The 27,974-nt window shown below is 53.3% G+C and overlaps 3 protein-coding genes across 7 annotated transcripts in view; 2 read left to right on the top strand and 1 right to left on the bottom strand.

Moving 5' to 3' along the window:
* The window catches only part of GIMAP8 (GTPase, IMAP family member 8), a 641,187-nt gene that overhangs the window by 390,142 nt on the left and 223,071 nt on the right, over positions 1–27,974 (top strand). The window lies entirely within an intron of this gene.
* On the bottom strand, positions 1,206–15,621 carry LOC114021691 (zinc finger protein 271). The gene is made up of 4 exons (XM_037891446.2): positions 14,150–15,621; positions 12,427–12,553; positions 8,738–8,857; positions 1,206–6,358 (listed from the first exon to the last, which is right to left on the bottom strand). Exons 1-4 carry the CDS (start codon positions 14,171–14,173, stop codon positions 3,984–3,986), a joined length of 2,646 nt encoding a protein of 881 aa, XP_037747374.1. The 5' UTR covers positions 14,174–15,621; the 3' UTR covers positions 1,206–3,983.
* Positions 19,390–26,342, top strand: LOC114021692 (gastrula zinc finger protein XlCGF7.1). 5 transcript variants are annotated; one of them, XR_005224156.2, is made up of 4 exons: positions 19,411–19,939; positions 20,938–21,156; positions 21,722–22,888; positions 23,991–26,342. XR_005224156.2 is itself a non-coding variant. In XM_043541845.1 (3 exons), exon 3 carries the CDS (start codon positions 21,736–21,738, stop codon positions 22,639–22,641), a length of 906 nt encoding a protein of 301 aa, XP_043397780.1. In that variant the 5' UTR covers positions 19,411–19,939; positions 20,938–21,156; positions 21,722–21,735; the 3' UTR covers positions 22,642–26,342. The 5 variants fall into 5 exon arrangements, 2 of the variants coding, with proteins under 2 accessions (XP_037747393.1, XP_043397780.1); XR_005224155.2 differs by lacking the exon at positions 20,938–21,156 and having other exon boundaries at positions 19,405–19,939; XR_005224157.2 differs by lacking the exon at positions 20,938–21,156 and having other exon boundaries at positions 21,722–22,879.

The raw sequence follows: 27,974 nt of genomic DNA, 5'->3' as shown, positions 1-27,974 counted from the left end.
ACCAGTACTCACTGCTGTGCTGACGCGTAATTCATGGTGTGTTATTTTAACCTCGCCACTGAAACACATTGGTTTGTACAGGGACTAGTTTTATTTACAAAATGAGAATACAGACATGCTGCTGTACAGACGAGACTGTAACTCTGTACGCTGCTACGCAGGCCGGCCGGCAGCAAGTCCGGGCCCCTGTGCACGCACAAGCTGGGCCCGCGCGGACGTGGTCCGCCTGACATTTGGGCGGTGTCCCCTGCGCTGGCTGGTGCCCAGCGGGCTGTGCTGCTGGGAGTGCTCTTCTGGCTAGGGTGACCAGATGTCCCGATTTCATAGGGACAGTCCCGATATTTGGGGCTTTGTCTTATATAGGCGCCTATTACCTCCCACCCCCTGTCCCCATTTTTCACATTTGCTATCTGGTCACCCTACTTCTGGCACAGCCAGGGCTTGCTCATGTCCGCATGGTCGGGTTGCCAACTGTCTAATTGCACAAACCTGAAGACACTTGCCCCGCCCCCTCCACGAGGCCACGCCCATCCCACCCCTTCTGCGAGGCCCCGCCCCTGCTCACTCCATCCACCCTCTGTCGCTCGCTTTCCCCTACCCTCCCTCACTTTCACCAGGCTGAGGTGGGGATGCAGGCTCTGGGAGGGAGTTTGGATGTGGGAGGGTGTGCAGGCTCTGGGCTGGGGCAGGGGGGTTGGGGTGCAGGCCTTGAGAGGGAGCTTGGGTGCGGGAGGGGGTGAGGGGTCGGGCTCTGGGCTGGGGCAGAATGTTGGGGTGCAGGAGGGGGTCGGGGCTCTGGGAGGGAGTTTGGGTGTGGGAGGGGGTCCGGGCTCTGGGAGGGAGTTTGGGTGTGGGAGAGGGTGAGGGGTCGGGCTCTGGGAGGGAATTTGGGTGTGGGAGGGGGTGAAGGGTCAGGCTCTGGGAAGGAGTTTGGGTGTGGGAGGGGGTCCGGGCTCTGGGAGGGAGTGGGAGGGGGTGTGGGGTCAGGCTCTGGGCTGGGGCAGAATGTTGGGATGCAGGAGGGGGTCAGGGCTCTGGGAGGGAGTTTGGGTGCAGGAGGGGGTGAGGGGTCCGGGCTCTGGGAGGGAGTTTGGGTGTGGGATGGGGTCCGGGCTCTGGGAGGGAGTTTGGTGTGGGAGGGGGTCCGGGCTCTGGGAGGGAGTTTGGGTGTGGGAGGGGGTGAGGGGTCAGGCTCTGGGCTGGGGCAGAATGTTGGGTGCAGGAGGGGGTGTGGGCTCTAGGCTGGGGCAGGGGGCTGGGTTGTAGGAGGGGGTCAGCGCTTACCTTGGGCGGCTCTCGAAAGCGACCCACACACCCCTCTCGCAGCGGCTCCTAGGCAGGGGGCTTAGGGTGTCTCCACACGCTGCTGCCCGCAGACACTGCCCCCGCAGCTCCCATTGGCTGCAGTTCCCGGCCAATGGGAGTTGCGGAGTTGGCGCTCGGGGTGGGGGCCGGGGGCCCCTGGGCCATTGCCCCCTTTGCCCCCTCCCGCCCCACGTTGGCGGCCCTACTGCTATGGGACTTTACCTTGAGTGTGAGTGTGGCCAGACAGGTAGGCCCCTGTCGAAACAGCACCGGGGGGTGGGGCAGTTAACGCTGATTCTGCCTCAGTGGGTTCCAGATCAAATTCGCTCCATTTACAATGAGCAGCAAACTCCAGCCCCTGACGCTGCAGGTTCAGCGTGGCACGAGGGAAGCCCTTTCAGCGAGCGTTACAACGTGCAGGGACAGGAGGGGATTTCCTGCCTTTTCACGCCACGCTGCCTTTACAAACCAAGGCAGGCATTTTCTGAGCTCACGGATCTCTACAGTCCCCTTCTCAGTAACTTTCCCCCCACGTATATTACATTGCACAACATTAAACCCACGTTCTTTATTTGCCCCAGGCTGTGTGTGTCCGTGTCCACCAAACCTGCTTCTCGCCTGTAGGGACGGAAGAAAGAAATAGAACCACAGGCCTGGAAGGGCCCTCGAGAGGTCATCCCGTCCAGTCCCTGCACTCAGGGCAGGACTGCATAATAACTAGACCATCCCTGACAGGGTTTGTCCAACCTGCCCTTAAAACCCTCCAATGGCAGCAATAGGGGGGCTGGTTTTACTGGGAGGCTTTCAGATACTCCAGCGATGTGGGGAGAAGAGACAAGCCCCTAGACGCTGGACAGCTCAGACTGGCCCCTAGACCGCCTGGGAACGGTAAGTGCTGTAACACCAGTCGTACCATCCCTTTCACGACAAGGTACCTGCGCTTTACGCAGGACACTGAATGCGACTTTAGATATTCTCTGCTTCTGTGGATGAACAAGTCATCCACAGAAGCAGAGAATATCTAAATACTACTACAGAGGCTGCAGTATTAGTGGGCAGAGCTTAAATTCTTATAGATTATTTCCCAGAACCCCTCTCACCTCCCCCCACCATGCTATAAAAACTCCAGGGCCCAGCAGGGTGGAGGGGAGGCTCAGGGCTCCAGTCACTGGGCTGGTGGGGCGAGCTCGGGGATTCTGCCCTGTGGCGGGGCTCTGGGATATAGCCGCAATGGGGGTAGGGGAGGGGGGGGCACACCGGGTCTCAGGGCAGGCGGGGGCTCCACCCCACAGGGTACGCTGGGGCTCGGGAATATTTACCAATATTTCTGCTCCGGACGAATTTAAGCCCTGTTAGTGTGTCATGGCTAGACGGTGGTGAGCGTGTCTGATACTCAGCACGCTCGTTGTGCAAGCTAGAGCTAACATCTGCAATAACAGCCCTGGGTCCCTGTGGGGAAGCAGACGGTGCTCGGATTCTCATGGTGCGCCCGGTTCTGAAACCCATCGAGCTGCTCTCTGCTGCGGATGTACGAGCCAAATGAGAGAAGAGCTAGGTAGACATTCCCACTGCCTGAACGGAAAGCCCCTGGTTTGGTCACTGCAGCGTGTGCTGATGCGCCACTGAAATACACTCCAGTATTTCCAGGAGCAGTTCAAGGAGAAATGATGGTTCTGTTCGAAACTGTTTCCCACTACGGCTTCCTGCCAACTCGTGTTCAGTGTCCTCTGCCACCCTGCGGATACGGGGTGCAGGGGGAGTGGCTGACAGAGGTGATAACAGGGTATCTTGGTTATTCCTTTACTCCTCTTCTTTTGAAAACGTTCTACATGCCGGACACTGTGTCCCCCCATTTCTCACGTTTTCAGGGGCTACTGTACAACTGAGGGCAGTCTTTGTGGTTTGTTGATTCCTGCGATGATCCCATTTGAAATTTACATATAAATATCGATAGCAGCTTTTCACACATTCATTGCAGTTCTGTCTTTGCTCTCCTGGTTCAGATCTGCAGAGTAGACTGAAGCAGGACCTAGTAGCGAAGCTTATATTCCTCCCGGCAGACTCCCGTGAATGTCTATGTGGACTGTCTTGTGACCTTTAAAATGTCCAGTTGTGGTGGACGTTCTTCTCACATCCCGGATACAAAGGGACGTGTTTCCAGGGGGATTCTTTAGCAGTGCTCACAAGTATTGCACCCCAAGCGTGCTTTGTGCAGGCAGTTGCTCGTCTTGCGTAGGCTGATGCACTTTCGGGGGCACAGACAGATGCACTCAACTTCTGCGTGTGCAACTAAGGCAACTTGCTGCAAATTGGGGCCAAAGTATGTTCTTTGTGTGAGGCCACTAATTAACCTGAGAGAGGAGACGAACCTTTCCTCTAGGGTCCCAGCGCTAGGCTGGTCCCTGGAGTGCTATAAAGTTTATCTGCAGACTTCAGCCTGATAAAGAGACACGGATTCTGCTCTGTGCGCATTTGCTGGTGGGAACAGGAGCTGGACGGTTAGACTGGACCTGCTCCTGCATACTGGGTCCAGGCATGTGGCCTTGCTGTGGAGCAAGAGTGAAGCTTCTCTCACATTCAGCAGTGTCTGGATTCTGAGTGGTTATTTGACAAGAAGCTTCTTCCTTGCACCTTCCTTGCTCAGCTCCGTCGGGCAGGTGTCTAGTGTTGCTCTTCTTTCACAGCTGATAAATGTATATGGTCTCCTCCTTCAGCGGATCCCCGAGGGAGATAGGACTTCCAACCGAGACCGAAAGCTGGCTCCCCATGGCGATGGCCCCCATGTTGAGTAAGCGCACGTGCGGCTTTACCACTGCGTGCACTCTCTGGTGCCTCATGAGGTGTGTTTTCTTGCTGAAGCGCTTCCCGCAGAGGTCGCAGGGGAAGGGCCTCTCCCCGGTGTGGATCCTGTAGTGCGTGATGAGGTGTGTCCTCTGGTTGAAGCTCTTGCCGCACTCGGTGCATGCATAGGGCCTCTCTCCTGTGTGGATCCTCAGGTGTCTCTTCAGGTCCTGCTTGTGGCTGAATCTCTTCTCGCACTCCGTGCAGGCGTAGGGCCGGCTGCCCAGGTGGGTCTTCTGGTGTGTGATGAGGATGGACTTCTGGCTGAAGGCCTTCCCGCACTGGGCGCAGGGGAAGGGCCGCTCTCCGGTATGGATGCGCTGGTGGGCGTTCAGGTGGGTTTTCTGGCTGAAGCTCTTCCCGCACTCGGTGCAGATGAACGGCTTCTTCCCCGCGTGGATCTTCTGGTGGGTGATGAGGTTCTTCTTCCAGGTGAAGCTCTTCTCACACTCGGCGCAGGCATAGAGGGTCACATCCCCCGAGTGGATCAGCTGGTGGGTGAGGAGGTTCTTCTTGCAGCTGAAGCCTTTGTCGCACTGGGTGCACCTGAAGGGCCGCTCCCCTGTGTGGATTTGCTGGTGCCTCATCAGGTGGGTTTTCTTGCTGAACCCTTTCCCGCATTCGCTGCACAGGAACGGCCTCTCGCCTGTGTGGATCCTGAAGTGGGTAACCAGGTGAGTCTTCTGGCTGAAGCTCTTCCCGCATTCGCTGCAGGCGAAGGGTCTCTCTCCGGTGTGGATCCGGTGGTGCCTTATGAGGTCCTGCTTGTGGCCAAAGCTCCTCTGGCATATGGCGCAGGTGTAGGATCGCCTCTCGAGGTGTGTCTTCTGGTGCATGGTGAGCACGGACTTCTGGCAGAAGCTCCTGTCGCAGTGAGGGCAGTTGTACAGTCTCTTCTCCTCATGGGTCTTCTGGTGCGTGATGAGGTATTTCTTCCAGCTGAAGCTTTTCCCACACTTGACGCAGCTGAAGGGCCGTTCCCCCGTGTGGATACGCTGGTGGGTGATGAGATTCTTCTTCCAGCTGAAGTTCTTCCCACACTCGGTGCACGTGAACGGCCGTTCCCCTGTGTGGATCTGCTGGTGCCTGGCGAGATCTTGCTTGTGGCTGAAGTTCTTCTGGCATACAGAGCAGGGAAGCGGCCGGGTTCCTGAGTGAGTCCTCTGGTGCCGCACCAGGTGGGTTTTTTTCCTGAAGTTTTTCCCACACTCGGTGCATGGAAACGGCCTCTCGCCCGTGTGGATTCGGAAGTGCGTTATAAGGTGCGTTTTCTGGATGAAGCTTCTCCCGCATTCAGTGCACTGATAGGGCCTCTCTCCCGTGTGGATACGGTAATGCCGTATCAAGTCTTGTTTGTGATTGAAGCCCTTCTTGCATTCGGTGCAGATGTACGGCCTCACTCCCATGTGGGTTTCCTGATGAGTCATGAGAAGGGACATCGGCCCAAAGCTGCTGCCGCAATCAGTCCAGTTAAATGGAGCCTCCAGTGGGAGCTTTCCCTGGTGTGGTTCCAGGCCAACCTGATCCGCAAAGTTGTCTTTGTATTCCATGCACACGTATGGCATTTCTCTCTTCAGGTGTCCTTGGAAAAGTGCAAAATTCTCCATGTTGCCAAAGCTGGATTGTTCAGCCTCAGCCCCTAGAGTGCTCCTCAGCTGCCTTTGTGATCTGCATGGGACCCTGCAGACATTCCCCCAGTCTGGATTCATGGCCACGTTCTCTTGGTGTGTTTCTGATGATCGGTCCGGGACCTCCAGTTTTATAGCAGAGGTCTCATGGGCGGCTTCAATGAGGCTCACCGGCTGCCTTCCTGATTTGCAAGGGATCCTGAAGATGCTGTCCCAGTCTGAAGACTCAAGAACAGTGTCTTTGGACTGTTCCGGTGATAGTTCGGGGGAGTCTAATTTCACAGTAAGGTTCTCATTCTCTGCTCCGGTGGGGTTCATCTGCTGCCTTTCTGGTTTGCACTGGATCCTGTAGATGTCTGAAGATGTGGAAAGATCTTCTTCAGACTTTTCTGATGAGGGCTCACTTGGCTCTAATTTTATAGTTAGCTTCTCATGCTTGGCTCCTGCATGGTACATCTGTTGCCTTTGTGGTTTGCACTGGATCTTGTAGGCATTTCTCCAGTCTGGAAACATGGAGAGACTCTCTTCTGATCTCTCTGGTAAGGGGTCAGGTGGTTCTGATTTTATAGTAAAGTTGTCATCATCTACAACACAGAGACAAGAGTTCAGAATATTATTGCAAGGGAAGGTAAAACTCTTAATATCAACTCTGTCTGATTTCCAGTGTAATCCCATGAAGGTGTGTCTCGCAGCAGCACTGGTTATAGGCCCCTTGTACCACCTCCATGTCTACAGATACAAGGTTTAAAAGATTTTGAACTTTTGTAGGAAGTCATCGTGCCAACAGGATGTTGCCTCCATGTTAGGATCTCAAAGCATTTTACTGGCATTATCTAGTCCCCCAAACCCATGCTGTGAGATAGGTAGGTAAGCAGTATTGGTATCATACCCGTTTTACAGAGTGGCTCACTGAGGCACAGTGAGATCTAGTGGCTTGGCAGAAGTCACACAATAGGTTAGTGACAGAAAGCTGGGAACACAACTCAGGAGACCGTACTCCCACTATACATGCTGCTTCCTCCTTTCCAAGATTTCTTAGAATTTGCTGGTTACAGATAAAATTGCTCCCAGGATCGTCTTTATTATTTGAACACTAGGTGGCATGCATGAAAGATAGATTTTAAAAAATGCTGTCAGGTCACATCAGTTTGCAGTGAGCCAGAAGGTCGCACTGCTGGTTACTTAGGAAGATTAAGATGACTGTCACATACAGCAGAACCGCAGAGTTACGAGCCCTTCGGGAAGGGAGGTTGTTCGTAACTCTGAAATGTTCGTCACTCGGAACAAAGCCCGAGGGTTGTTCCTTCAAAAGTTTACAACTGAACATTGACTTAATGCCGCTTTGAAACTTTACTGTGCAGAAGCAAAATGCTGCTTTTAACCATCTTAATTTAAATGGAACAAGCACAGAAACAGCTTCCTTGCCTTGTCAAAACTTTTTTTTTAAACTTTCCCTTTATTTTTTTAGCAGTTTACGTTTAACACAGGACCGTACTGTCTTTGGTGGGGGTTTTTTCAAGGTCTCTGCGGCTGTCTGATTGTGCACTTCCGGTTCCAAATGCAGCGTGTGGTTGACGGGTCAGTTCGTAACTCTGGTGTTCGTAACTCTGAGAGTCTACCGTATTGTAAAAATTACCCGACATTCCAAAAATTTTCACAGAAAAGATTGAGTAGGAAAATCCACACCAGAAAGCGTGCTATTAATCATGTGCTATTCTTGATTTCTTATTTGCTATTCTCCGAGACAGGAAGCACACACAATATCATGTGTCTTAATTTTCCCAACCACATAGCACTATAAGAAGCACTAATAATGAATCGAAATCATCAAAACGAACAGTTTGCAAACTGCCAACAGCCTGAAAACGATAGGCCCCCTGAGGCGGGGTGGTCACCTGCTCCGGGCCTGAAAGGGTTACAGCCAGCCCTGGGAGAGGGCTGGGGCTGCGAGCCAAGGGCTAGGCTGATGGGGAAGCAGCCACAGCTGGGGCCACACCCCAATCAGGCCACAGCTGGCCCTATAAAAGGCTGTGGGCCAGAGGCTCAGGCAGTCTCTCTCTAGCTGTGGAGAGAGATGGGCCTGGCTGCCTGGGAGCTCAACAGGGTACCCAGAGTGGAGCAGTGCTGGGGAAAGGCCAGAGGAGCTGGGGGGCTCCAGGCTGGAAAACCCCCAGCCTGCAGGCCTTGCTGAAGGTCTAAAGCAGGTACTGGGGTTGCAAAGGGGCAGCCCAAGGTTAGGCAAAGGCAGCAGGTCCAAACCCTCCTTGCCGATGATGACTGCAGTCTGCCCCAGTGTGTGGGGGCTAGGTGAGGAGTCGCAGTAGCCGCTGAGGCCAGGTGGGGATAGGGGGTGGGGATTCCCCAGGGAGGGGAGACCCAGTGTGCAGGGGTACTGCAGGGGGCAGAACCCTGATGTAGAGGGGCACCGGGGTCCGGGGGGGGGACATGGGGGCCTGAGGCAAGCAGGACCCTGGCCTGCGGGGGGTGCTCCGGAGGCTGGAGAGCTAATTCCCAGGATGACCAGCGGGAGGCGCTGTGCCAGTGAGTCCCGTGTCGCTACACCCCCACTGCCCAGAGAATAACGAACCACTTGAAGAAACGGAGGATGGATCTGAGAGCGAGATTAACCGACGAGGAGGTAAATTTGTAGCAAAAAATTCAAGAAGCTCTTGGTGAACAAAACCTTCGAATGGCATTTGAGAGCTCAGCCCACCAAGATGTGACAACGAAGAGGTAAAAATCTGAAGCTCGGAAGAGAAACCCTGTAACCTGAAGAGCTCGTGGAATGGTGGCCTCGCTCCGTTTCTGCCCTGGCGGCATCCGCCAAGAAAGAACCAGTGGAGCAGCCCTCAAAGCTTCGTGTTTAAATGCAGCTCCTCCCTAGGAAGCTGTGAGCCCATTTCCGCCGGCTAGGGCCGGCAGGGCCTACGCCTGTGCGTTCTGGAGCAGGTCTGCTCCCTCACCTGTGAAGCAGCTCTGCAGAGTCCCCTTTTCCTCTGCGTCGCTCCACGCCCTGGGACGTGGCGGCTCCTCCCCTTGCTCGGTCCGTGGCGGGAGGTCACGTTTCGTAACAGAATGACCTGCTGAGAGCGCAAGGCAGACCCAGTTAGTTTCCTTTTGCATCTCCCAGGCTTCAGCGTCTTCTGTGGCCCCTTGACAAGGTCCCCTCCTCCTGGTGAATGTGCCCCCTGGCAAGGTGAAAACTCCCCTCCCAGAGAGGGTCTTGCTTCTGCAAGCCCCACTCTTCCTAATCCCTCCCAAGGGTGGGTTTCCCTGCTCCCCTGCCCCTCAGGAGGGTCCCCTGCTTTGGTGTGTGTTGCCCCCACCCCATCTGAGGGAGCATCTCTCCACTCAGCCCGGTCTCCTTCTCCCCCAGGGACTCTCATCTTGGCAGGGGCCTCCCTCCAGCTGGGGCTACCCTCCTGGGACACAGAGACTGGGCCTAGCATGCCTCTCCACCCCGCACAGCTCTCCCACCATGGAGAGCCCGTGTAGCGGGCTGCCCCCCGCCCTCCCTTGGATTGGATACAGAGATACAGCCCCCTAGGTAGCATAGGGCTATCCATTGCGCTGCCCTGCATCCTTCAGGGCCGGTACCCTCGACAGCCAGTGCCATGGCAACCGCTTGGGAGACGGTTCCCTCCGATTTTGGGCACTCAGGAGTCTGGGTGGGCACCGTTTGCAGCTCCCGGGCCTGCCCCCCCATCTCACCAGCAAGAGAAGTGGGCGAGATGGCGCTATCCCCTTCCTGGCCTTACGCAGCAACGGGACTCAATGGGGAGGGGGTGTCTTGCCTGGACAGCCGCAGCCCGGGGCCTACTCGCCAGGCAGCCGAGCCTGGCTGGCAACGTGGTCCATGGCATGGGAATACAGTGGCCTCACACAAGGGGACTGGCCGGCGCTGGGCAACATGCCTGCCAGGTCACTGGTGTGGATGAGGCCTGGGACAGTGGTGCACAGACACCGCTGGGTGGGTGGGCCGGAGGGTCTCTTTCCAGTACCACATCACCACCCACCCCTCTGTTACGCAGAACGTCCTACTTCTGTATTCCACTGAGAATTGTTCCAGTCGCAGCGTGTGTGGAATAAGGGACAGTCCCCCCTGATGTCAGTGATTATAACACCCCTGGTGTGACAGGGCGCTGGGCAAAGGGTTGCCGATTCAGCCCTCTGTCAGGCCAGCTCCCATTCAGGGGAATAAATCAGAGCTGGCTGGAGCTAACCTGGTCCTAACTGGGGAAGCAGAGACAGCTGCCGCCTGATTAACCTGGGGCTGTATAAAAGCCTCAGGGGAAGGCAGGGAAAAGGCAGAGAGTGGAAGCAGGGAGGTAGCTCTTCCCTCCTGCCTGCAGATGGGAACAAGCCTGTAAATAAACTGCACCGAGTGACTTTGCGGACCTGGCAGAGGCAGGCCCAAGGGGGCCGTGCCGCACTCTGCTACTCCTGGCGTCCGTGGAGCTGTTGTTGTGTGTGTAAGGGTTTTATCTTGCAAACAACTCACTACAGGGAGTGGTGCTGACTGCCATGAGTCATTCCACTGCTTTCAAGGGAGTAAGCACCACTCCTGGTCCGAAATCTCTGAAAGATCAGGACCCTGGATTTTAAATGTGGAAAAATAACATGCAGGAAGCCCCTAGCACTTGGGGTGGGAGGGGGAGTGCAGCCCCACCCCATCCAGGCAGCAGCCTGCTGCTCTCTTCTTCCTCCTGCTCCCTGACTGCTGGGGACTCCTTGTGCACTGTCCCCGCTGCTGTCCTGCCCTGGCCCACAGGCCTGACCGGCCCCAGCTGCAGGAGCCTGCAGGAGCTAGAGGCTCTGGGCAGGGGGAGGAAGCACAAGGTGCCCTGGTCTAGTCCTGCACTGTGCTGCCGTGGGCTTCTCTGGAGACGTAGTCAGCCAGGTCCTGCCCTGACCTCGGGGTGAGCCACCTGCCCTGCTTGGTGAGTTGCTTTTGCCCCAGTTGGGTGGGAGTTTGGGGGTGGGCTGTTATGTGACTCCTGTGGAGAAGGGGTGCAGCAAAAAAGCGAGGGTACCTCTGCTCTACAGCAACGAAGAGGAATATTTAAGAGAATATTTGTTCCGGTGGATGGTGGTGAGTTTGTGGGCTACCCTAGAGGAAGAATGCTCTAGAGTAAATGCATGAATGAACGGGCGTTTCTATTGCACGCGTCATCTAGCGCGATGATGATCTGCAGAAAAAAAGTTGCAAAACAAACCAACTCGGAGGGCATTTTTCAGAGAACTGTATTGAGGAGGGATACGCCACAAGTCAGCAGTTAAGAACATGAGAACGGCTGTACTGGGTCAGACCAATGGTCCCGCTAGCCCAGTATCCTGTCTTCCAACAATGGCTGGTACCAGAACTTCAGGGAACTGTAAAAAACAGGGCAGCTGGAGTGATCCACCCATCTTCTGGCAAACACTTCAGAGCATGGTTTTGCATCCATGCCCATCTTGACTGATGGACCTATCCTCCATGAACTTATCTAGTTCTTTTTTGAACCCAGTTATATTTTTGGCCTTCATAACATCCCCTGGCAATGAGTTCCACAGGTTAATTGTGCATTGTGTGACAAAGTACTTCTTGGTTGTATTAAACCTGCTGCCTATTAATTTTATTGGGTGATCCCTAGTTTTTGTAGTGTGGAAAAGGGCAAATAACACTTTTTTCCACACCAGTCATGATTTTATAGACCTCTATCATATCCCCACGAGTCGTCTCTGCTAAGATGAACAGCCCTAATCTTTTTAGTCTCTCCTCATATGGAAGCTGTTACATAACCTTGATCATCTCTGTTGCCCTTCTCTGAACTTTTTCCAGTTCCCCTGTATCCTTTCTGAGATGGGGTGACCAGAATTGGTCACAGTATAGCAGGTGTGGGGGCACCAGGGACTTACATAATGGTATGTGAAATGTTCTACCTTATTTTCTATTCCTTTCCTAATAGTTCCTAGCAATCTCTTCGCCTTTTTGACCATTGCTGCACACTGAGCTGAACTATCCATGGTGACTCCAAGATCTCTCTAAGTGGTAACAGCTAATTTAGAACCCATCATTATAGATGTGCAGTCGGGATTATTTTTTCCAGTGTGCGTTACTTTGCACGTGTCAAGGTTGCATTTCATCTGCCATGTTGTTGCCCCATCACCCAGCTTTGTGAGATCCCTTTGTAGCTCTTCGCAGTCTGCTTTGAACTTCACTGTCTTGAATAATTTTATATCATCTGTAAACTTTGCCATTTCACTGTTCACCCCCATTTCCAGATTAGTGGGTCAGATTCGAGGCATGTTACTGCCTTATTTCCATTCACAGAGTATGATTCTGCTCTCACTTAAACCATGTTTACAGTGGTGAATCTCCATGGACCTCGCTGGAGTTACTCCAGATTTACATTAGTGTAACTGAGCTCAGAATCAGGCCCACAGCTTCACCATGATGGAGAAAGAGAAAGGGCCAGATGTTTAAAGATATTCAGATGCCTAAAAATGCAGATCGGCACCTAGTGGGATTTCAGAAGCACCTACGGGCCTAACTCTTATTGAAATCAAACCCTTAAAAATGTGGTCCAAAGTGACTAAACTGAAGTCCCCCCAGACATGCCCAGAATCAGGCTATCCATAAAGTGAAGGCAAAACGATTGTTGATTTTTACCCATTGAGATCAGAAGCTCATAATTCTCCCTCATGACGTCCCGGTAAAGCTCTCTCTGCCATTCCTCCAAAATCGCCCACTCCTCCGGGGAGAAATAGACACTGACATCCTCAAATGTTACCAGCCTCTGAAACACAAACAGCGACCCGCTCAGTGCCCACCTGGAACATGAAGGGCTAATGGTACCGGTGTGAGGTTAAAAGCTGCTGTGTGTGTGTGTGTGTGTGTGTGTGGGCGGGGGGTTAACAGTGTGTGAAGTAGGAAGTAGGTGAACAAATTCAGGGAACCCGAGGGTTTGTAACGGGATTGTGAGAATGCTCAGTTCTGGAACCCTTGTGCGGTACTTACCTTCCTGAAACCTGCCATTTGCCCTTCAACTAGCTACAGGCATATGCCTTGTCTTGTGGGTGCAAATACAGAGCTGGTTACCTACAATACATGGCATTGCCTTGCCGAGGAATGGTTTGTCTGCAGGGATCGTTACTTTGAGCTCCTCCAAAGAACATGCCCAGCCTTTGCAGAACAGTAACACATTTAGGTGACCATAACCACAGGTTATTTTTCTAATTCTCTTCCCAAAGACCATAGCTATTAATGCTGCAGGACCTACGATCCAAACCCCTTCGAAAGCCGAGGGGCTGGATACGGATCCCCAGCTCCAAAGCTCGCCCTATGGTTTTGATTCTAGGTTGGATTCTAAACCTGGCAGGGTCTTATTTTCCTCTTCTGGCTAAGATGAAGCTGGAACCTGTTCTCGTGTGATTTTGGCCTCATGTGGCACAAGACTTGTGAGATCAGCTTCTCCCGTGAGTTCTCTGCCGTTTGGGGATGAAATCTCACAAGAACAGCCGGGCTCTGTGCTGCTGAATATAAACCCCGAGTCCTGGTTCAGCCTCTAACCTGCGCTCCAGTCTAAAACTAATCTAGATGATCCCCTTCCATGCCCCATCTCCAAAATGAGGTTCTTCAGCCCGAGTGCACTTCTCAGCCATCTCGGGCCACGTTTTCAAATGGAACATGCACCTGACGACGGCTACAAATGCTCTATGGAGAGATGCAGTGCTGTAGGTCATATCCCCTCAGATATGACAGCCTGGCACCGCTTTCCTGCGTAGGGCAGATGGGGCAGCTCGAATATATATGTTCCCTGCTCCTAGGCAGGGTTTTCTAAAAGCTCTGCTCCAGGAATTACTCTGGGGCCGTTCTCTGGCCTGTGTTACCCAGGAGGTCAGACGAGATGATTACAATGAACGGTCCTGCCTGGCATTGGAATCGATGACTTTATAGTGGAGTCCCAGCAGAGAGGTATTTTACCCTTTCATTAGAAACTGCTCCAGTAGAATGAAATCCAAGTCTCCGCCTATGTATTTAGAAACCTGCAGGCTGCAGCCAGGGTGACCAGATGTCACGATTTTATAGGGACAGTCCCTATATTTAGGGCTTTGTCTTATACAGGCGCCTATCACCCCCCCATCCCTGTCCCGATTTTTCACACTTGCTATCTGGTCACCCTAGCTGCAGCCTAACTGGTTGGCTCAAGCTGAGTATCAGGACACAGAGACACATCCTGGTCTTGGTGTAAATCTGGAGCTACTCCACTTAATTCAGTAGAGCTGCTCTGGATTTACACCATTGTAACTGAGATTGCCATCTGCTTCATGACAGATTCTTCGGTGTATTTCTAATTTATCTGCAAACACAATGTTCAAGGTAAATGTCCTACCTGAGCGGAGATCTCCTCAGCCATTCCCCTCTGGTGCTGGAATGAACCGGGTGTAGATGGGTTTTCTTGGCTGGAACTCCGCAGACCATGAGGACCCCAGATCCGTTTTTTTTAATCAATCAGTATTTAGAGATTCCTATTCCCCCTGCCCGTTTTTTCTCTCTTAATGGCTGCCAGTGCAGAGAGACTCTGGTCTGATTTCAGGTTACCAGGAAAGGCAGTGAAAGATTAGATAGAAGAAAAAGGGGGGCGATCTGCAGGCAGGACTATGAGGGATTTTTTTTTAAAGCAAACCCTGACAAACTAAGGATGCTGAGGAATAAGGCAGTTACCCACAGAGATCACATGTGCAGCTGTCTTAGCCCCATAGAGTCCCTTCTATTGTAAGGCTTTTACTCCTGCAGAGCTGCAAAGCATTCCTGGGAGCTGTAGTCCTTCCCCGGAAGGTACTGAAGCTGCCTGTGATCACAGCACAGATGTTTAACCTTATCAGAGAGGGAGAACTACACTTCCCATCAGCCCACAGAGCAGTCATGCAAACCCTTTGTTTTCTGCATGCCTGCTGTGGCAAACCTTCCCACGCTTGCACTGTCAGCAAAGCCCGTCCCCTCTGCATTACAAATCAGTCTCTTTACATTTAGGAGACTAGGGGTCTGATCCCCCAGCCCTCCATGGACCCACTTGCATGAGTAGAGTCCTCAGAGGTCTAGAGTTAGTGAAACTTGGGCACGCGTCTGAGCCAGCTTTTCAGGGCCCCCCTCCGATGTTGGTGGGCGCCTTTTAACGGTGGGTACGTAGTGCAGCATTTAGAGAGTGAAGTATTTGCACCCAGATTTAAGTGTGGGGCAAACAGTCTGGCACTATATACTGCAGGTGCAAACATACTTGGGGGGAAGAGGCTTGGTATAGGCTTCGTTACAAATCCAGTGCGTTGGTTTTGCTTAGATACTATGGTGATGGGCATGTTATAAATGTGTGGATATGATTAGACCATGTAAATTGCAGGATGATTCACCGCCATTTAGTCCTGTGGATTCTCTATTACTGGTCATTTTAAAACCAAGGTAGGATGTTTTTCTAAAGAGCTCTTCTCAAGGAATTATTTTGGGGGTTGTCCTCTGGCCTGTATTATACAGGGGGTCAGACCAGATGATCACAATGGTCCCTTTTGGCCTTGGAATCTATAAATACGACATCCAAGTTGCCCTCTAACCTTGTCTGTAGATTTCATCCTCTCTCCCTTCCCTTTGTCAGCTGGCAGAGCTCTGTAGGCATCACAGCCGAGGTGAGCTTTCGGAAGGGATTTACAGGCAGGGGCTGATAGCTCAACGGACCTTAGAATCATAGAATATCCGGGTTGGAAGGGACCTCAGGAGGTCATCTAGTCCAACCCCCTGCTCAAAGCAGGACCAATCCCCAACTAAACCATCCCAGCCAGGGCTTTGTCAAGCCTGACCTTAAAAACTTCCAAGGAAGGAGATTCTACCACCTCCCTAGTAACGCATTCCAGTGTTTCCCCACCCTCCTAGTGAAAAAGTTTTTCCTAATATCCAACCTAAACCTCCCCCACTGCAACTTGAGACCATTACTCCTTGTCCTGTCCTCTTCTACCACTGAGAATAGTCTAGAACCATCCTCTCTGGAACCACCTCTCAGGTAGTTGAAAGCAGCTATCAAATCCCCCCTCATTCTTCTCTTCTGCAGACTAAACAATCCCAGTTCCCTCAGCCTCTCCTCATAAGTCATGTGTTCCAGCCCCTAATCATTTTTGTTGCCCTTCGCTGGACTCTCTCCAATTTATTCACATCCTTCTTGTAGTGTGGGGCCCAAAACTGGACTCAGTACTCCAGATGAGGCCTCACCAATGTCGAATAGAGGGGAATGATCACGTCCCTCGATCTGCTCGCTATGCCCCTACTTATACATCCCAAAATGCCATTGGCCTTCTTGGCAACAAGGGCACACTGCTGACTCTCATCCAGCTTCTCGTCCACTGTAACCCCTAGGTCCTTTTCCGCAGAACTGCTGCCTAGCCATTCGGTCCCTAGTCTGTAGCTGTGCATTGGGTTCTTCCGTCCTAAGTGCAGGACCCTGCACTTATCCTTATTGAACCTCATCAGGTTTCTTTTGGCCCAATCCTCCAATTTGTCTAGGTCCCTCTGTATCCTATCCCTGCTCTCCAGCGTATCTACCACTCCTCCCAGTTTAGTATCATCCGCAAATTTGCTGAGAGTGCAATCCACACCATCCTCCAGATCATTTATGAAGATATTGAACAAAACCGGCCCCAGGACCGACCCCTGGGGCACTCCACTCGATACCGGCTGCCAACTAGACATGGAGCCATTGATCACTACCCGTTGATCCCGACAATCTAGCCAACTTTCTACCCACCTTATAGTGCATTCATCCAGCCCATACTTCTTTAACTTGCTGACAAGAATACTGTGGGAGACCGTGTCAAAAGCTTTGCTAAAGTCAAGAAACAATACATCCACTGCTTTCCCTTCATCCACAGAATCACTAATCTCATCATAGAAGGCTATTAGATTAGTCAGGCATGACCTTCCCTTGGTGAATCCATGCTGACTGTTCCTGATCGCTTTCCTCTCGTGTAAGTGCTTCAGGATTGATTCCTTGAGGACCTGCTCCATGATTTTTCCAGGGACTGAGGTGAGGCTGACTGGCTTGTAGTTCCCAGGATCCTCCTCCTTCCCTTTTTTAAAGATTGGCACTACATTAGCCTTTTTCCAGGCATCTGGGACTTCCCCCGTTCGCCACGAGTTTTCAAAGATAATGGCCAATGGCTCTGCAATCACAGCCGCCAATTCCTTTAGCACTCTCGGATGCAACTCGTCCGGCCCCATGGACTTGTGCACGTCCAGCTTTTCTAAATAGTCCCTAACCACCTCTTTCTCCACAGAGGGCTGGCCATCTACTCCCCATGTTGTGATGCCCAGCGCAGCAGTCTGGGAGCTGTCCTTGTTAGTGAAGACAGAGGCAAAAAAAGCATTGAGCACATTAGCTTTTTCCACATCCTCTGTCACTAGGTTGCCTCCCTCATTCAGTAAGGGGCCCACACTTTCCTTGGCTTTCTTCTTGTTGCCAACATACCTGAAGAAACCCTTCTTGTTACTCTTGACATCTCTTGCTAGCTGCAGCTCCAGGTGCGATTTGGCCCTCCTGATTTCATTCCTACATGCCCGAGCAACATTTTTATACTCTTCCCTGGTCATTTGTCCAATCTTCCACATCTTGTAAGCTTCTTTTTTGTGTTTAAGATCAGCAAGGATTTCACTGTTAAGCCAAGCTGGTCGCCTGCCATATTTACTATTCTTTCGACTCATTGGGATGGTTTGTCCCTGTAACCTCAATAGGGATTCTTTGAAATACAGCCAGCTCTCCTGGACTCCTTTCCCCCTCATGTTAGTCCCCCAGGGGATCCTGGCCATCTGTTCCCTGAGGGAGTCGAAGTCTGCTTTCCTGAAGTCTAGGGTCCGTATTCTGCTGCTCACCTTTCTTCCCTGTGTCAGGATCCTGAACTCGACCATCTCATGGTCACTGCCTCCCAGGTTCCCATCCACTTTTGCTTCCCCTACTAATTCTTCCCGGTTTGTGAGCAGCAGGTCAAGAAGAGCTCTCCCCCTAGCTGGCTCCTCCAGCACTTGCACCAGGAAATTGTCCCCTACGCTTTACAAAAACTTCCTGGATTGTCTGTGCACCGCTGTATTGCTCTCCCAGCAGATATCAGGGTGATTGAAGTCGCCCATGAGAACCAGGGCATGCGATCTAGTAGCTTCTGCGAGTTGCCGGAAGAAAGCCTTGTCCATCTCATCCCCACCTTGCTGGGGAACTTTTACTAAGTGGTGCTGAAGAAATCACAGCCATGTCTGAGGCTCGAAGCTGAGTGGTGGACAGCAAAGGCTGGGTTATTTGTCAGTGAAAAGGTGGGGTAAAATACCAGATCAGAGAGGGTGAGGCTAAGTCACAAAAAGCCTTACAGAGGAAGACAAGAAGCTTGTGTTGGCTGCAGTGGAGAAGGGGGAGCCAGCGGAGGGACAGAGAGGGGTTGGATGAACTCAGGATGACCCATAGAAGCAGGAAGGTGTTGTTAGCAGCAGTGTTCAGAGGGGGCCAATAAGGATTGTGAGTTTCCCTAGCCCTTAATGGAAGGGATCGGGGCCAGGTCTGAATTTTTAACAAAGACATCTTTCTTCCAAGCGTTTCTCGGGCATCTGAGTTAAATGTGTCAACAAATGCAAACAAAAACCAAAGCGTTTTAAACGTGCTGAATAACAATTATCTCCCCACTCAATTAATCAAGGGTCAGTTGAATGGTCTCTCTAGTGCCATAAGTCTAGTTCTGTTTGTCTGTCTTTTTATACCATCCTCATCATCATAGTATGTGAACATCTCCAGCGATTCAGTTTTCTAGTCATCCATAGAGTCTTCCACGAAAAAAACAGATTAAAGAAGACCTAAATTTCTAACGGAAAAAACAAGGAGAGGAGGCGAGGAGTCCGGAGGCACCTTAAAGACTAACAGATTTATTTGGGCATAAGCTTTGGTGGGTAAAAAACCCACTTCTTCAGATGCCAAAATAAAAAAAAGTGGTTTTTTACCCACGAAAGCTTATGTCCAAATAAATCTGTTAGTCTTTGAGGTGCCACCGGACTTCTGGTTGTTTTTGTGGATACAGACTAACATGGCTACCCCCTGACACTTGCCTTTTTAAATATATCTTAGAATGTTTTTTTATAAAAGGCACAAACCCATTTCACCCCTTTGCAGCTCGCTTTCTGGATTCATCTGCACACGGTGACCAGATGGTCTTTGGCCCAGAAAGCGGGGTGATCTGGGAGGATACAACATACCATGACCGCACAGGGGACAGAAGTGTGTAGGCAGCGTTGTGGTAGCCGGTGGGTCCCAGGGGGTGACAGAGACAAGGCGGGGGAGGTCATATCTTTTATTGGACCAACTTCTGGTGGGGGGGGGGAGAGAAGCTTTGGAGCACCTTGAGGGGGCCATTTACGGATCTGGGGCAAAAATTGGGGCTTGGTCCTGCTTTGAGCAGGGGGTGGGACTAGATGACCTCCTGAGGTCCCTTCCAACCCTGATATTCTATGAATACACCCAGCTCTTCTCTCCGGACTGACCCTGGGGGTCACAGTTTGTCTGGCCGGTGTCTCCTCTCCAGGGCGGAGGCCTGTCATCCCGTCCCCACCCCGTGATAAAACAGGAAATCGCAGCAATCGCCAGCCTCCTTCCCCTGGCAGGAAGTGCTCCAGCTGCTCCCAGGGATGCGCTGCAAGGCTGGAAGCCCCGCACAATGGAGCGGGCTCGGTGTGACTCGCCAAGGGCGAGCTGAGTTCCCGGCATCACCGGCGCACTAGCCCGTGCGGTGTGAACCCAGCCTGTCCCGCTTCCCGCACGCCGCCTCTCCGCCCCTGCCCGCGGGGGAGTCTCTTCGCGGAGCGGGGCTGGGGGAGGAGAAGGAAGCGAAGCGAGGCACCAGCTCCGCATTGCAGCCGAGCCCGGCGCACCGAGCCGAAGCGGGGAATCCGCCCGAGGAAGGCCCAGCCAACCCCGCTCCCGTCGGACGCCTCCAGCCAACGCGCCGCCTGCTTGCACCGAGGCAGCCAGGGGCGTTGCACCCGGGACCCAGCCTCTGTCTGCCGGGGACCAGCCCGGGCTGGGTTGTCCTACACAAACCTCCCGGCGCTCACTGCGGGTCCCGGACCGGTGCAGCGTCTGCGCGCGGCCACGCCGGAGTGAAAGCGGATCTGGGTAAGAGCGTTCGCTGGGGGATTCCGCAGTAAGGCGCGTGGGAGGGAGCCCCGGCCCGGTGACTGGCTGCTCTGCGTGGCCGTGCCGAGGGGCGGGGGTGGGGCTGTACCGGGGTGGGCGTCGGGGGGCAGCACCCGCCTGGGCATTCACACGGCCCAGCGGAGGGGAGACGGGTCCCGCCCACGCCGCGGACCCACGGGCGCGAGCGGGCTGCCCGGCTCCCGGGGAGCGCGAGCTCTGCCACCGCCTGGCTGCGCGGCCTCGGGCAAGTCACTTCGCCGCGGGCTCGCTGCGGAGGGAGGCTAACACGCCTGGCGGGGGCACTGTGGGGCTCGGCGAGTCCACGTGTGCTCCTGGCTGTCACACGCGGCTGCCTTGTCTCCGTGCGGACACAGGGCGGGGTCCCAGGCTGCCCCCAGCGGGCAGCACTTGCTGGCCCAGGGCTAAGCCTGACTCGTTGCATGCTGGGACTTGTAGTCTCTGAGGGCTGCACTGTGCAGGGGGGGTTTATTCTGGGACTCTGGTCCATTGCATGCTGGGACTTGTAGTCTCTGTGGGCTGCACTGTGCAGGGGGGGTTTATTCTGGGACTCTGGTCCATTGCATGCTGGGACTTGTAGTCTCTGTGGGCTGCACTGTGCGGGGGAGTTTATTCTGGGACTCTGGTCCATTGCATGCTGGGACTTGTAGTCTCTGGGGGCTGCACTGTGCAGGGGGGGTTTATTCTGGGACTCTGGTCCATTGCATGCTGGGACTTGTAGTCTCTGTGGGCTGCACTGTGCAGGGGGAGTTTATTCTGGGACTCTGGTCCACTGCATGCTGGGACTGGTAGTCTCTGGGGGCTGCACTGTGCAGGAGGGGTTTATTCTGGGACTCTGGTCCACTGCATGCTGGGACTTGTAGTCTCTGGGGGCTGCACTGTGAAGGGGGACTTTGGCTGCTACCAGCCTCGCTTTCTGGGCAGTACCTTCATCACTTGGGCTCTGGGTCTCCATGCAGTCGCCTGCTGGGGAAAGCTGGGGCACCCTAATTCAGCTGCGTTAGCGTATACCAGGGCTCCTCCAGCAGAGGGACAACTTCCCTCCAGTTGCAACGTATTCCAGTGACGAGGAGCCCCCCAGCCATCAGCCCCCCCACCGTGTGCTGTGATCCCCTCATGCCTTCCCATGAAGCAGTCAGGCTAGGAAAGTTGGAGACCTTCCAGGATACACAGATGTGGTGAGACTGAATAGATGTCACTCTTCCCTCTACTCCAGTACTGAATAAATACCAGGGTGTAGACATGCACGGGTCACTGTTGCTGTAGGTACCATCCTTCGGGTGAGGTATACAAGACAGCCAGGCCCTGATCACTGATAGTCATGACAGGAACCATGGCACGCTTGGTAAGAGTCAATTTGACTTGATTGGTTACACTGTCTTTATTTAAATTCCCTCCACAGCTGAAATTGGAGTCTTCCTTTTGGGTGCTTAGCTGTTGTTGTGTGGTGTTTCAGGGCTCTCATATTCCACCCTAGAGGAGGCTGTGTTTCAGCATGATCCCTTTCATCTCTGTATCCGTTTATATTTATAAACCGCACTGGGGCTATTCTGAGTAGAAGTGGACAAATCAATGGAATGGGGGTGTTGTTAATAATAATAAAACCCAGCTGTCTTCAGGCAGAGTTAATGGCTGTTGATGCTGGAAGTGACCGTGAGGAGTCTGTTCAGTGTCCAATGGTGTGTTCATGGCTCTTTTCCACTGGGGCCTGGGTTACTACCTGCAGTGTGTTTGTTTATCCAGGAGATGACGGTCCCATGAGTGCGGGTCAGAAGCAGGATCTCATGACTCACCTGACGCCCCCCGCCGGAGAAAGGCCATTCACGTTTCCCGCTTGCGACGAAAGCTTTAGCGATGAGAGAAACCTCATAATTCACAGCCAGGCGGAGGAACGGGAGTACAAATGCATTCTGTGCGGGAAATGCTTCAACCAGCAGCCCAGCCTGACCCGGCACCAGAAGAACCACACGGGGGAGAGGGCCTACATCTGCCCCGAGTGCGGTAAGAGCTTCAGCCTCAAGCACAACCTGATCATCCATCAGCGCACGCACACGGGCGAGCGGCCCTACAAGTGCAGCGTCTGCGAGAAGAGCTTCAGCCTGAAGCAGAACCTCGTCACCCACCAGCGCATCCACACCGGGGAGCGGCCCTTCGCCTGCCCCGAGTGTGGGAAGAGCTTCCGGGAGCAGCGATTCCTCCTCAACCACCAGAGGACCCACACGGAGGAGCGGCCCTACGAATGCAGCGACTGCGGCAAGGCCTTCAAGGAGAAGCAGACGCTCGCCAGCCACCAGAGGACCCATAGCGGGGACAGGCCGTACCAGTGCGCCGAGTGCGGGAAGAGCTTCAGCCAGCGCACGTTCCTGGTGACGCACGAGAAGACCCACCAAGGGGGGAGCCCGTTCACCTGCGACGAGTGCGGGAAGAGCTTCAGTTGCAAGAGCGGCCTCGTCACCCACCAGCGCATCCACACCGGGGAGCGGCCCTTCGCCTGCCCCGACTGCGGGAAGCGCTTCAGCCAGAAAGGCTCTCTGAAAATCCACCAGAGAATCCACACTGGGGAGACCCCCTTCACGTGCCCCGAGTGCGGGAAAACCTTCACGCAGAAGATAAACCTGACTACGCACCAGAGAACCCACCTGGGAGACAAAGCCCTGACCTGAGCCTGATGTCGTGCTAAAAGCTTTGCAGAGCGGGTAGCTCTGAACTCCACTGGGAGCTCCTGGAGGGGCCCATGACTGCACTGGATGTGAGAGGCTGAACGGCAGAGACGCCATGTGAACGTTCGGAGTGTCCAGAAGGCCTCAGTCGCTCCTTACGCACCCCGGAGTCCCCACAGGGGATACTGATTGTCTTCACGCACTGACTCTGGGTCCCCCTGTACAGCTCCTCTTTCCATTGGTCGGTCAGGTTCGTGCTCTTTTGTGCCCACCCCACATAGAAGCCCCAGAAGGAATCCCAAGTCCCAGCGCCCCGACTCCATGGTGATGGCCTCGCCCTCCAGCGAGGCCCTTTCCACCCACGTCCCTCTCCCAGCTCCCTGTCCCTGTCCCGGCTCGCTCAGCTTCCTGTGCTTGGGAGCAGATGAGCTAAACAATGAGGGAAACTCCTGGCAAAGTTCTTTATTGCTGCTGTAGGGACTGATCCTGTGAAGTGCTGAGTCCCGTCAGTACCCTTCAGCCTCCATTGGAGACGCCTGACATCTTGCAGGATCAGACCTGTCTGGCCTGCTTTTCAGAGGTGCTGAGCACCCACTCCTCCCGCTGGCTCCCATGGGAGCGGTGAATGCCAAGCACCCCTGAAAACTAGGAACAGCTCTCTTCGCTTTCTCTCTGTCGTGGAGCATTGCAGCCTTGAGGACCTTAAAGCCCGTAGTTCTGGCCTGGCCAAAATTCAGCCCTGGGATCACTGCAGGCCCAGTGTTCTACAGCGTGGGCCACAAGGGCCCTGGTCTTCCAAACGGCGTTGGCCTGGCTGCTCAGAGCAAGTCGAGGCCAGGCATGCTGGGATCCGGGCTCTCTGTAAGCCCCTCTTCCATATTAAAGGTTAGGGCAGCTGCACTCACTTCTTGCCAATTAGACACAGCTCACAGGCTGTTGGTTAAATACCCTTAGCTGGGCAGTTGGGGTGCGTCTGCTGCAGCCCCTTTTGGGACAGCGGAAGCACGAAGGTACCAGCAGCTCTGCGTTAGGGGATGCAGGCAGGGTGGCTGGTGCCAGTGAACAGAGCAGAGGGGAGTGTGCCCAGAGAAAGCAAACGTGGCTGCACCATCCCAGCCCCTGGCTGAATTAAGAGTGCCTTGTGACCATTGCAGAGCTGTGTAAATTACAGCAGTTGTCAGTCATGTTTGCCCGGCTTCCCCCACCCCCCAGCTCTTGCTCTGGGGTGTTTGGCCCTGGCACTGGCCCGTAAAGCACTATTTATGTGTGCTCGGTATTGTTTGCGTTATCCGGGTAGTTGGAAATTTTCCACTAGCGCATGAATTAATCTCTGAATGTGTTCATTTACCCAGGGAGCGAGAAGGATGAGTGGGAAAAAGAAGCAGGAGCTCATGACTCATGTGAAATATTCATACAATGTATGTGGGAAAAGCTTCAGCCCACAGCCACCTCTCCTAGAAACCACACAGGAGAGAAGGTGGCACCTGGAGCAGGATCTCATCCCACCCCCTGGAATCCAACCCAGAGAAACTGTGTTATTCTCATAATTGATTAAAAAAAAAAAAACTTCAGAGACCAGAGATTTCTTCTAAATCACCAGGGACCCTACACGGAGCAGAGACTGAGCAAATATAGTCCTTGCTGCAAAACCTTCAGGGAGAAGCAGGCTCGCAAAACCTTCAGGGAGAAGCAGGCTCACAAAACCCCAGAGAACCTGCACTTGGGAGAGACCATCCAGGTGAACTGAATATGGGAGAGGCTTGGTCTGAGGATATTCCTGCTGACATCTGAGAAAATCCGCAAAGGAGGGGCCCCATTTACCTGCTCTGAGCACAGGACATGCATCAGCTGTCAGAGCAACCTCATTATACCCCAGAGAATCCGTACCAGAGGAGACCATTTAAATGCCCCAAGAGAGGGAACGCTCCTCACAAGATAAATCTTCCCCAGTGAATCTGCATGAGTGAGACCACTTAACCAGAACTGGAGAACTAAGGAGCTGCAAAGATAAGCTAAGAATAATTCTCTCTGCCGGAATCACTGGGTATGGTTCTGTGACCTGGCTGGTGCAGGAGGTCTGGCTAGAGGATCACAGTGATTTCTTCTGGCTTTAAATTCTGTGAATCTGTAATTCTGAATATACACCTGAGACCTCCTGAAGGTGGGAAAATATTCTGATAAAACACAAGGAGAGACATCATACAAATGTCACGTATGTTGGAAAAATCTTGTTCGCTCCCCTTGCTGTACAGGACAGCAAGAAATCTCCAAGTGGCTGCACTGGAGTGGTTGCTCCCTGGTTGCTGTTACAGGCCAGTTCAAGGAGCATTGCTATGCCAGTGGCATGTAGTTGCATCCACATTTTTCCCTTTGTGGTATTTCCCACTTCCTGTTCTAGTCTCTTCTGGTCCTTTCTGTTTGTGTTTGTAATGTTTCTGTTCTATGCCCAAAGATTTTGGGCAGAAGGGGAAGGTTTCATTAATGTTCCAAAAGGAGGCAAGTTTCTGCTGCATGTGAGGAGGGCAAGAATTCAGTCTGTTTCCCCGGGAGAGGCAGCTGCTGGAAAAGGCCATCAGTGCAGTCAGCATAAAACTCAAGAGATGTCCAACACAAACGGTTCCTGCCTGTGTCACTCAGCTGTTCAGATGAATAAAAGAGAAATGGTTTGGAAAAATGAATTTTCCTTTCATGGTTTTCTGCCATTTGCTCAGTGTTACATCTCACTCTGCCTGGGCAAGGAAACCAGATTGGTCAGTTTTAGTTTCCAGCCATTTTCACTTTCCGGGTCTCGCCATGGGCATATCGTTACTGGGTTCAGTGGAGCTGTATTGGGGTAAAATTAACCCATGGATTTCAAGTCATAACAGCTGAAACATCCAGAGATTAACATCATAGATCAGACTTTAGGGCCCAGTCCAGCTCATGTTGAAATAAATGGACAGGCTCTGATTGACTTCAGTGGGAACAGGAGCAGAAAGGCTCAATCCTTCAAGGTGCTGAATACTCTGGCCATGATCCAGCAAAGCAAAGCACTTTAGCACATGCATTGGCGTCCGTGTGACTACTCACCGGTTTAACGTTTACAAGGGCGTAAGTGCTTCACTGGATCAGGGTCAGAGTGCTGAGCACCTTGCAGGATTGAGGCCTTAGTGACCGAGGAGAAAATATGATTACCCTTATCCTACCAAGTGATAGGGTACCCACCCTGGATGAGAGAGCACGTGTATCTCATCGTCAGAGATTCATGCAAACACTCCGATCGGTACGAGGTTTTTGAGATCCTCACCCTCCCAACACCCTTTATTTAAAAAAAAAAATCTGAATGTTGTCTGTAACCCCAGAGGATTGGCTGGGTAAGTTTCTCTTTGGGAAGGCATGGGTACCATTTCCCCAAGACCTTTCTATGGCTGGAGAGTGCCGTATTCCTGATTAAGAGGCATGTGATGGCTCGTATTTCTATAGAGGATCCTGGGTCTTTAACTATCTGCTTGAATTCATGTAGTGACCCCTGCCTGGGCAGAAGGAGATGGGTTGATTAAAGGGTGTGAAAATATGACAGGAGCGTGGTGGGGAGGGGCATGTCTGCTGAGGGTTAATCCTGGGGGGAAGCAGCAGTGAAATGGGGGGTGGAAATGAGGGGGTGTCTCTCGGGTAATGTAGCTGGAATGCTAGAGATCAATAAAGGAAGGTGTGTTTGAAAGGAACTCTGCGCTGTGTGATGATTGATTGATGTGAAAATCTGTCCTGATCGCAGCTCACCCATGATCTTCCAGCATCAGCCCCTGGTTAGGTGTAACGAACTGGCTGCACAGATACGGCTATCCCCACTCTCATGGCCCAGGAACGTCCGCGCTTAAACCACTGGCTTCTACCCGTTCAGCTAAAGGGAAAAAAACAACCACGCTCCGTTAGCTTGAGGCAGTCGCAGACTGTGGTGGTCACTGGGGCTTGGGAGACACAATGCACTTAACCCGTGGGAACCCTTGAGCCCTGGAGCTGCAATGGCCCTCGGAAGCAGCGTCCCGTCAGCACGTGGGAGGCCCTGCGGACCCGTGGAATGTACTCCAGGCCACATGCAACAGTGCACAGACTTCGGTCTAGTTCCTCCCCTCCGCTTCCATGAGCATAAGGGACGTGGGGGCTGGCGGAGGAGGGATGCTGGGTGCGGGGCAATGACACCCTCACATCATCCCCCCCATGGAAGCTTTTCCAGCGAGCACTGTGAGCTCAAGGCCCCATGGGGACGCCATCCACGGGTGTGCTGGTCACCTTCTCTTCCAGAGCATTCCCTGAGAGCTTACCCAAACCAGGCCGTCTCCCCAAGATGGGGGATATCCAGAACAGATATGGGGTGGAGCAGGAAACAAGCCCTTGTCCCCCTCCCAGCTTTCTCTATTTCATCAGTTCCCTCCTGCTGCCCAACACCCCTGCTCAGTAATGATCTCAAAGCCGTATTCTTGAGGCTTGTCCCTGCACGTTCAAAGGGCCCTGACAGGCAGTGCCTGTAGCCGAATGGGATTTATTCAGACGAAAGGAAGAGATCCACACAATAAACTGGGTTTCTTCGGAGATCACTTGCCTTCAGGGTGGAATTTCAGGAGATCAGGGACCTCCCTCGTAACATATGTGCCAAAGACTCACCCGCTGGGTTTCCCAGACAGTACTTCCGAGGGGAGCTGAGTGAAGGTGTGCATCTCCCGTGCCCTCACGGACCCAGTGGCACTGTTAATGCGATGCGAACGCCAGTCTGAGAAACTCATTTCAGGATCTGAATTTGTCACCTAATCTCCTCCCACTGGAGTAGTTCTTCCGCACAATCCCGTTGGAGCCAAGATGAAGGGCTCCACCGTAGCTAATGAGAGTAGCATCTCCATGTGCCCCAGCTCCTCGCACAGGTCTGGTTTGATCCCTGTGAGCCCCATGGCACCAGCTGGGGTCTTTGAGCTGGTGCCCCGGCCGGTATTTCTCTGTGCGTACTGAGCCGCAGGGCCTGCCGCTAGGAGGCACCATCTGTTTTATCTGGGTATGAATCGGTGAAGTGCTGGCTTCTTTCCCGGGGGTGGGAGGAAAAGTTTTTTAACCCCACGGAACGGCCCAGTCCTATGGCCTGAGAGGGAGAGGGCAATTCTCAGCTAGTCGCATACACCTAGCGTGCGGTCCTCCGAGGCCATCCTGCAGCTCATCTCTTTTACTCCCTCCCGTGTACCCTTGGAAGGCCCCACTCTGGCCAGAGCTGTCTTGGAAACAGGGCTGCTCGTCCAGGGTCAAGAGGCAGGAAGTGCTCTACCCGGGGCAGGTAAGCGTACTGCCGCTGCATGCCGCAACCCAGCCCCTGC

This window comes from Chelonia mydas, chromosome 2 (assembly GCF_015237465.2).
Source record: "Chelonia mydas isolate rCheMyd1 chromosome 2, rCheMyd1.pri.v2, whole genome shotgun sequence".
Taxonomy (NCBI): domain Eukaryota; kingdom Metazoa; phylum Chordata; order Testudines; family Cheloniidae; genus Chelonia; species Chelonia mydas.
Note: the sequence above shows the minus strand (reverse complement) of the source record. Positions and strands in the feature narration are given on the sequence as shown.

Excerpts from the sequence above, each read along its gene's own strand:
- LOC114021691 (XM_037891446.2), bottom strand. The coding sequence starts at position 14,173 with ATGGCTGAGGAGATCTCCGCTCAG. Across the intron at positions 12,554-14,149 it reads CTGAGGAGATCTCCGCTCAG|AGGCTGGTAACATTTGAGGA; the intron begins GTAGGACATTTA and ends TTTGTGTTTCAG. Across the intron at positions 6,359-8,737 it reads TCTGCAGAGCTGCTTCACAG|ATGATGACAACTTTACTATA; the intron begins GTGAGGGAGCAG and ends TCTGTGTTGTAG.
- LOC114021692 (XM_037891465.2), top strand. The coding sequence starts at position 21,736 with ATGAGTGCGGGTCAGAAGCAGGATCTCATGACTCACCTGACGCCCCCC.